Source organism: Nothobranchius furzeri, chromosome 18 (genome assembly GCF_043380555.1).
Source record: "Nothobranchius furzeri strain GRZ-AD chromosome 18, NfurGRZ-RIMD1, whole genome shotgun sequence".
Classification (NCBI taxonomy): domain Eukaryota; kingdom Metazoa; phylum Chordata; class Actinopteri; order Cyprinodontiformes; family Nothobranchiidae; genus Nothobranchius; species Nothobranchius furzeri.
The window spans coordinates 14,559,247-14,569,331 of NC_091758.1; the positions used below are offsets into that span (position 1 = coordinate 14,559,247).

Genomic DNA, 10,085 nt, shown 5'->3' on the forward strand with positions numbered 1-10,085 from the left:
GACCAGGTATGTGGTGGTAAGTGTTGTCAGTCTCCACCAGGCTGAGGTCTACGGTCAATGCAGCAGCGGGGCTATTTGGAACTATTCGAAACTACATGAACCACGTGACTTCCGCGTTCCATTCTTTCCATTGAAGCTTCATCATCCAGGTCTCTTATGCGTCTTCGTGTGTGCAGAATTATGCTTAAGCGCCTCGTGATTTTTATCTTCAGAGGCGCTATAGAAATTATATTTTCTTCTTCTTCTTCTTAGCATATGTCCGATCACCCCCCCCCCCCCCCAACCCCCACCGCCGCCGTCAGACATCGGGAACTTTTCCCTGCTGTGTAAACGCAGCCGAAAGGACAAGTTCCGGCACAAAAGTGGTGTGTCTGAAAACACAGTTCCGGTTAAAACCCGGATTGAATTGTCCACAAATGTTCCAGAATGTCTATCTGAAAAGGGCTTTATTGCAGTGTCGCAACTCTCTCTTTCTACAGCTCTGACAGAACCCTGCCCTCCTCTCCCAATGATCGGACAGGAAGTCGAGAAATGTGATTGGTAGCTAAGACTCGTGCTCTCATTGGTTCCACCCAAATTCCTCCCACCAAAGCTAGAATTGAGACAAAAAGAATTGTAACACTGTAGATTTGAGGTTTGTACCTGTAGAATGAAATGTGTGTTTTGAGAGTTTTGATTTCAAACATGTACATTGATTTTTTTTATTTTGGAAGTCTGCTAGGTAAAAACTGAACGTTTCATGTTTCTGAATGAATGTGTGATGTTACAAAATGAGTAGTAAATGTACAAAATAAAAGTTAGATTTTACAAAATAAAAAATACATGTACAAAATGAAATTTTCCTGTTACAAAACAAGAAATACAAGTACAAATTGAGAATTACAAGTTAGGAAACTAAAGTTACAAGTTACGAATCCAAAGTTACATGTCATGAAACATGTTCCAAGTTACAAAACTTGGTACAAGTTACATTGAATATTGTCCCAATCCTAGCTCCATAGCAAAGCTGTTAAAAGTAAGACCTCCCTACTGAGTTAATCTGTGGGGCCGTTGAGAGTTCAGCATCTAGTTTTACTCCAAGATTTGTCACGCACTGTTTGGGGTTGAAAGTTAAAAGGTCACAGAGTGACTTATTTTATAGAAAGGAGAATAAAAAAGTTGAGAACAAGTAAAACACATCTGAACACTTTCTGAGTGTGAACAGGGTGATTTGAGAAAGAGCAGTACGAGATCTGAGCATTAAACCACAATAATGGATAAAATACATCCAAACCTTCTTAGCTACAGGGAAAATCCACTGCTAGACAGGAAAATGGCTTAAACATATAATTTACGTTAATACAGATGAACTCATGAACAAGACATGACTACACTCGAAGCATGGTTACATGATGAGGTTAATCCAACTACCCCCAGCCAGGACTGCTGGGTCGTTAACCAACAACCGATCTAGGTTGGTGTTAATTCTCAACGTGTGGGACGTGATCTTCTTAGTAACTTTTAAAAATGGCAGCTGGACTTGTGTTTATTGAAGACGTTTGACTCTCGTCCAACAGGCTTCTTGTTCAAGATGAGAGACGAGACATGTCCAGTAAATCAGACGAGTCTACTTACCTTTTTATTATGTTTTAATCACTTTACAAAAACAGAATCCAGAAACTTCAAGAAGCCAAATACTCTGAACAGATTTGTTTATTCTGCTGCTCGGAGCTGCACAGGTGACCTTCTCGTCCATGAGGATTGTCTAGTGTCCACCAGTCAGTTCTGCAACATGGAGACTGTTTCTTCATGGCTTTCTATAAAATAAGTCTTTGAATCACTCTTAGTCTGACCCCTCACCTGAGGAAATTCTGCCACGGGAGACCCCACCTGGAGCCAACACCCTGACTAAACATCCTTCAGGATCCTGGGGGTACGCAAACCCACCCACCACGTTAAGGTGGTGATTCAGCGGATGGGATAAATTTAATTTTTGGTTGTTTTAAATAGGGGCTAGCCCCCTTTGCAGCCAATTATTACCAAATAAACTCCTACACTATTATTCACTCTTGAGCTTTTCATGTTAAAGCTGGCCAATTGCTTAAAACTAGGATTTGCAAATATATGATTTACATCTTGCCCTTACTAGAATGAGTCAAATAAAATGTACTGATAACACACTACTACTTAGGTTTATCTGTATGTAAGTATATAAAGTATGTATATATAAGTATAGAAGTGCCTCTTCACTCTCTGGTTTTAAATCTCTTTTGAAAACCTCTTTTTATGATTTGGCTTTTAACTCAGCATGAGAGTCTTTTAGTCTTTTTAGTGTTAGTTCTTAAGCTTTAGTTTTTATGCATCTTTATGTTGTGTTTTGTTTTTTAATGTTTTAATTTCCGTGAAGCACTTTGGTCGGTTTGATGCTGTTGTAAGGTGCTATACAAATAAAGCTGCCTTGCCTACTTGAAGCACACTCTAACTACTTTTTGATAAGAGACTGTTGATCTGATCGTTGCAGATTGAGTCAGACTCTGGAGGTTTATCATGTTTCTATTGTGGCCAGTCACACCAGTTACTCACTCACTCAGCCAGACATTTTAGAGTCACTAATTAACCTAAACACGTGTTTGTGGGGGGAACCGGAGCGCCCGGAGAAAACCCACGCGTGCATGAGAGAGAACGTGCTCTGTCACACAGAGGGGTCACAGCTGGCATGTCAACCAGCAACCTCTGCAAGACGAAAGCACGACCATCTTCTAACATACAGCCCCGTTTTTCTAAAGGTGTGTGAATATTGGACGGTGGTTTGTGAAGGTGTGTGTGTGTGAGGGTGGTGTGTGTGAGGGCAGGTAATTAGTTTATAACGTGTTCTTGTGTTTCCGCAGACACGCTGGAGTCATAAACTTTTTGAAGCGTCTCCACTTAGAAATGTTTTGCTGCGGTTTGACTGTTTGTGGAACGGCTTCTTCAGATGGAGACTCGTTACTGTGGAGACTTAGGCTTAACTCCAGCGTTTCCTGAATGACTTCAGTCTGACAAACGTCCGTGTCCGTCTGACAATCCTTGTCAGGATTTGTCTCCAGACTTTCCACAGATGGCTGTGGTTCTGGTGAATAAATCTCAGAACCAGGTTGGATCTCAGACCTGAGATGTTCTTTAAGCTGCAGTTTTAGGGTAACTAATTCCTCTTCATGCTGCTCTTTGAGTTTCTGCAGCTGTTGAACAAACTGCTGGTCTGACTCGACTTTCTCAGAGACGTGTTTGTTCATCACATCTCTGAGTTCAGAGTTTCTCTCCTTCAAATCCTGGATCTCCTGCTGGAGATCTGAATTCTCAGAGACGAGAACTCTGGTATTGTCCAGTTCAGCCTGACAGCTCGCCCTCAGCTGCTGCTCTTTGTCTAAACTTGATTTAAGTGTTTGACAAAGAGCAGATTTCTCTTCTAGCTGCTGATTAAACACTTCCAGCTGCTGAGACTTCTCCTTCACCTTGAGTTTTGTGGAGTTGAGACTCTCCAGAGCTTGCACAAGGCTCTTCTTTAGTTCTCCAACTTCCTCTTTTAAATTCTCAGTAATTGTGTCTTTGCTCTGACTGTTTTGCTGCTCTTGAGCTAACTGGACTCTCAGCTGTTTTAAAGTCTTCTGCAGATCTTCACATGCAGTTTCTTTGTTCTGAAGCTCGATCTGTAAACTCTTCATTCTTTTTTCACGGGTTTCTGCATTATTTTGATAGTAATCCAGTCCCTGCTCTAATTCCCAGATTTCGTTCCTTAATTTCTGATGACTTAAATCTTTTTTCTGGTTCTTCTTCTCCTGTTGTAACTGGACTCTCAGCTGCTTTTCCTTAATAAAAGACGATTCCAGTTGATGACAAAGAGAAGATTTCTCATCCAACTGGTGTTTCAAGGTTTCCAGCTGTGCAGACATCTTCTCATCTGCCTCCTTTTTCATGGAGGAAAAATTCTCCAGCTTGTTTAAAAGACTTTCTTTCTCCTTGTGTAATTCTGCAATTTCCTTCTGTAACTTATTGATTATATGTTCGTTCTCACTCTTCTGTTTTTCTTGAGCTAAGTTGTGTCTCAGCAGTGACTCCTGCTTTGAATGCTTTTGCAGTTTCTCACAGAGATTTTCTTTGCTCTGAAGCTGGTTTTGTAAAGTCTGCACCATTTTTTCATGAGTCTCTACCTTATGTTGATAGTAATCTAATCCCTGCTCTAACTCGGTAATTTCTCTCTTGTAAAACACACAGTCAGTTTCAGCTTTGGTTCGTCTTATTTTCTCATTTTTTAGAGAATCGTTGGAAATTTTCAAATTTTCCTTGAGTTCCTCCACTTCAATCAAAAGACGGTCCATGTTTCTTTGTTTTTCACAGACAGACGATTCCTGCTGGACTTTCTCAGGTAGAGAAACCTTTTGTGGTGGCTTTACACAATCTTCAGAGTCTGAAACTGTGTCAACGTTGATTATTGCGTTATAATCCACACTCACTTCTTGTTCCCACATATCAAACCAAGAGACTTTCTTCTTGTTAGCGGTGCTGCGTCTAGACATTTCTAGGTTCTAGTGTAACAGATCCTTGTTATCAGAACACTGTAAAGGTTAAAAAAAGAATTAAGATTCTGTTTAATAATATTGCATCGCAGATTTAAGGAATGATGTTGTGCTGCTAGGATCCTACAGTCAGATTGTCTCCCTATAGATCTCCGGGAGTTGATGTCACTTCTCCCGGCATGCAACAGTTCAAATTGAAACGGCGCCATCTTGGCAGGTAGAAGCCGGCAGCTGGACTATTTGTTATTGTCAGAAAACTCAATCAAACGGGAAATATGGTAGATTCCTGTTGTGCTCCAGGATGCAGAAAAGACGCGGACGACATAAGGAAGGAGCCATCTACAGGATTCCCCAAGATCCGGAGCGCCGCAAACGTTGGATCATTGTAATAAAACGCGCTAGTGACCGGGTTAAAATGAAGCTGTGGGATCCCGAGAGTAAAGGTTTTCGCTTATGCAGCGACCACTTCATATCAGGTACTTAAACCAACGTTTCCTCAACTGTGTATGGTATTTATTTTAAATGCTTTTATTATGATTCTTAGTGGGCTTCCTAAACTTATTTTGGCGTGGCTTTTTCTGTCTTATTACTCAAAGCAACAAGTAAACATCACGTAAAACGTTGCCTCGTGAGTTCTGCGTGCTGCCGTTTACGTGTTTTATGATCACAGCAATTAACCGGCTAAGCTGTATTTAATTTTTAAGCAATGGTTGATCAGTTGTCAGATCACACATAAAAAGCACTTTGGATTGCTATTATCGGTCTCACCGAGACAGATCTCAGACAGATCCTGAGACGCTCCTGCCTGACAATTTATTTTATTCACGGAAAAAAATCAAACTAGTGATTTCTCTTGGCGTTCAGTTTATACATTCAAACAGAACAGCACTCTATTTAAACTACTTATATGTAAATCTGTTATTTGTCCATCCATCCATTTTCATCCGCGTATCCGGAGTCGGGTTGCGGGGGCAGTAGCGTCGAGAGGCCCAGACTTCCCTCTCCCCAGCCGCCTGAGCCAGCTCCTCCGGGTAAATCCCAAGGGGTTCCCCGGCCAGGTCCGGTAAGAAGTCCACTCAGACAGCTTCTGGCGTTTTTAAAAAGTATCCCAGGGGCACGGTAAGGGTCGGAGATGTTTAGTCTATTTAATTTCTGACTATATAAAACGATTTCTTCAGTTTTAAAGTGTGAAGTAAACTCAGACGAAGTAAAATCCAAGCTGATTCCGTTCATGTTCAGTTTACGACCCGTGTTTGTTTACCTTTTTTTACCTGCCAATATGGCGTCTACTGAGAGTCACGTGGGGTCCGGAGCTCTATAGGCCAACATGATCATCATGTAACAAAGAATAATTATTATTTATTAGATAAATAGCTTACAGAATATGAAAAAAATGGAATAGAAAATTAAATTGAAAAAAAGGAAACTACTTGAAATAAAACTGATACTTAAACAATAGTGATCATGGCAAAATAATACTGTAGAAAAAGATGAAAATAAACTATTTTTAATGTTTGTCACACTTTTTTAATTTTTTGTTAGCAATATTTTGCACTCTGTGTACAATGAAGAAGAAAATAAAATTTAATTGGATATCCAATTGAATTTAATTTTTTTCTTCTTTGTATACAGAGCGCAAAATATTGCACACACGCACACACACACACAACTGCAGGGTGTAAGATAGTGGCAGGGAAAGCATAGGTGGAACGCCGCAACCGAGTGGCTGGCATCGCATACAGAAACATCTGTGCAGAGTATGGACTGGTAGCTACATGGTCAAAGTGGGTAACACGCCCTAAGGTGGTAGAGAACAAGAGAGCTGAGCTCCTGTGGAACTTCCAGGTCCAGATCAACAAAAAGGTGATGGAGAACCAACTGGACATTGTGGTGATGGACAAACAGTAGAGGACAGCCGTTGTGGCCGATGTGGCAATACCAAGTGATGGTAACGTCAAGAAAAAAGAACATGAGAAACACGTGAAGTACCAGGGCCTCAAAGAAGAACTTTAGAAAGCTTAGAGAGTGAAGACATTAACATATATATAATATATATTCAGAATTTTCATAGTTTTAAATGTGCATCATGTAGAAATTAAGTAAACATGAAGTTCTGAGTTAAAATTTGGTTACTGCAACCACTTTGAACCACTCTGGAAGTTTTTGTCAGCCGTCGTCAAATTGCAATTGTCGGTGTTGCAGTATTAGCTCACAGGAGACATGGCAACCCCACACTCACTGTTGGTAAACAGCATATGTCCGTCCTTCCTTTGTTTTGAAAGGAGAAAAAGTGACAATCCCTGCAGCCAGCTGGATATGAAATATGTTTCAGCAGAACCTCGCTTCCAAATTGACTGAAGCATTAGACTCTTTTGGGATTTTCTCACTGTGAAATTTTCACTATATTCTTACATACTGCACCTTTAAGCAAGATAAATGCACAAATAAAAGTGTGCCACAGAAAAAGAAAATGATTACACTTGTCAAACTCACTCATTTTCATAGCTGCAAATGTGTCTGCCCTCTTGTGGACTGATGCGAGACAGCTCAAAAAAGAATGCAGTTTAGATTTTTTGTCCTTACTCAACAGTTAAAATTGCAATTTTAGATTTAATTTAACAAATGACGATGAAAAAGAAAATTTGCTTTGTGTAATATATGGCAGACAAGTCTGGCAGCCTCAGCCATCACTCATTCACAGGTCCGAGTGTACTAGTACACCGGCTGAAAATGGAGACATGGTGTTGATGAATGTGGGGGAGCTGAGAGCACCTCTGTGTCTGCTGTGTCCTCCTACTCAGTGAGCAACATGGAGGCAGAGCGTTTATTCTATTCTGGTCCCTGAAAAGGGATTTTTTTCAATAGCTTTAGTCAAAATAACCAAAATCATTTCTCAATTGTGTTACTAAGCCACACCAATGAGACATGGCAATTTTTAACAACTTTCATACAATCTGATCTTTTTTATTAGGATTTTTTTTCCCAAAATTAAGGGATGCTTTTTTCAATAGATCTTAGCTAAATTAGTCAAGATACCCAAAACTAGTCAATCCTAGTGACGTCCATGGTGTAACATCTGGTGTTTTTTAAACGAAGGATTCATCCTCATTTATTTTACTTTGTGGTTCCAACAGGGAGGTATCGACCTCGGTCCAGGTCTTGTTATCAGTAGAACTCCCTTGAGAAGTCCAGACAGTTTTATTGTTTTAGAAATTGCACCTGGAGTGCCTTCTCACCTGAGAGTCTGTGAGAACCTCAAATGTGTGTGTAAATGTGTGTGCGTTTTATCGTTCTGTGTGTCTGCCTTAATAAATACTCTTGGAGGACTTTGTCTGATGAGAGTGAATTGTCGGACCATTGTGGTGTGTATCATTTCATTCTCCACTTTGCAAAGTCTAGATTAGGGTTGTCACGGTAACCGGTATAGCGGTAAACCCCGGTAAAAAAAAGTTGACAATAAAAATAACCGTCCAGTTTTTAAAAAACTAAATTATGTCGGTGGGTTTACCGTGGCCGCGGTTTAGGCGCGGTGACCCTTACCAGCCACCGTCGCTTCAGCTGAAGTTCCCGCGCACACGCACTTTTTAGTTTGCAACCAAAACTTTGAAGCTGAAATAATGGCCGAAGGAGGAGACGGCATCGCCCAGGACATCCATCAGCCCTCAAAGAAGACTAAATCAGAAGTATGGGCATATTTTGGATTTCTGAAAAATGCTGAGGGACAGTTAATAGAAGACGGCTATCCCGTTTGCAGAACGTGCAGGAAACAAGTGTCTGCAAAAGGCAGCAACACTTCGAATCTAACGGCACATCTGCGTGACCATCACCCACGTCTCTACAGCCAGTGCGAGGTAAGTTAACATTAGCATTTTAGCTTAAATGCATGACGTGAGGACTTTTGGTTGAGAGAGAATGCAACGAGTCACTATATACTGCAGCCGCAGCGTCCTCTGCCAGCATTTAAACCGTGTCACGGACACCCTGTTGCTGGATGAAGCATCTTATTTGTTGATGATGAAGAGAAATATACAATTAGTTCCTTGTCATTGATTTGTTTACTTATTCAATGCCATTTATACTTGAACATTTGGATTTGATTACATAGTGTAGTAGTTATTTTAGTAATTTGTTTAAAGTGGCTATTTATTTTAAATACATAATTTTTTAAGGTTGACTTGTACAGTGCTCAAGTCAAGTGTGGACTGGAGTTTTAGATTTTCATTTTGATAATGAAGAAAACAAGTATATGAGAAAACAAGTGGTGTTTCTTTGATTTGTTTACATATTGTTTATGTTTTGAATGTTTGGATTTGTATAATTTAAACCTGCACTGACTACTGTAACATGTTCCAGAAAAAGAAGCTATTTGTTCCTTTACTTGTGAAAAGTTGCACTTTTGCTAAGGCTTTGTGTTATTTTAGGTTTAATAAACACTGTTAAACCTTTTCAAAACTATTTCAGTTTGTGTAGAACATGACTATCAATGCTTTCTGAACATATGCAACACTGTTTAAAAAATACCGCGATAATACCGAAAACCGTGATAATTTTGGTCACAATAACCGTGAGGTTAAATTTTCATACCGTGAAAACCCTAGTGTACACACACGGGTGCTCTCATGGTGCTCTCATAAGTATGGACTTGGGCACGTTCAACACGTCTTAAGGCTGTGGTTGGCACTAAATGCACTGTGATTTATTATCGTGTGATTGTTCAGTTGAACAATGTTGATTTTATATTTCCTCATCAGGTTTACGCAGTGATAGCTTGATCTTGCTGTATTGATGTGTGTCCCCTTTTCTGCAGGTCTAGAAGCAGACTCGTTCATCATTATTTTTGTGAAAGAATGCAGCAAAGCGTTTGTGAAGCCAAAACACGCACAACCTTGAGGCGGAGGGGCTACAACAGCAGAAGACCCCACCGAGTACCACTCATCTCCCCTACAAATAGGAGAAAGAGGCTACAATTTGCACCAGCTCACCAAAACTGGACAGTTGAAGACTGGAAAATGTTGCCTGGTCTGATGTCTCTCCATTTCTGTTGAGACATTCAGATGGTAGTCAGAATTTGGCATAAACAGAATGAGAACATGGATCCATCATGCCTTGTTACCACTGTGCAGGCTGGTGGTGGTGGTGTCATGGTGTGGGGGATGTTTTCTTGGCACACTTTAGGCCCCTTAGTGCCAACTGGGCATGGTTTAAATGCCACGAGCTACCTGAGCATGGTTTCTGACCATGTCCATCCCTTCATGACCACCATGCACCCATCCTTTGATGGCTACTTCCAGCAGGATAATGCACCATGTCATGAAGCTCCAATCAGAGTCCCTCCAGCGAGCGGCACAATGACCGTTTATAGATGATCTTGGTTCATTGTTTTTTTGGGAAATGTTCCATGATGGCATCAACCCTATGTAAGGTGACATCACAGCAATAATGCCCATGACCACGCCCCCTGCTCTAGTGAGGCCTGACGAGCATAGATTCTGATTGGCTAATGTGGCTCAGCAGCCAAAAGTCACAGACTATGAAGAGATTGAGGCTAGCAGA

General features: G+C 40.7%; 1 protein-coding gene across 1 annotated transcript; it reads right to left on the bottom strand.

Annotated features, from left to right (window-relative positions):
- Positions 1 to 1,933: 1,933 nt before the first annotated feature.
- Positions 1,934 to 9,855, bottom strand: LOC139063911 (putative leucine-rich repeat-containing protein DDB_G0290503). Its single transcript, XM_070546991.1, has one exon. The coding sequence runs from the start codon at positions 4,530 to 4,532 to the stop codon at positions 2,841 to 2,843; it is 1,692 nt and encodes a 563-aa protein (XP_070403092.1). The 5' UTR covers positions 4,533 to 9,855; the 3' UTR covers positions 1,934 to 2,840.
- Positions 9,856 to 10,085: the final 230 nt, after the last annotated feature.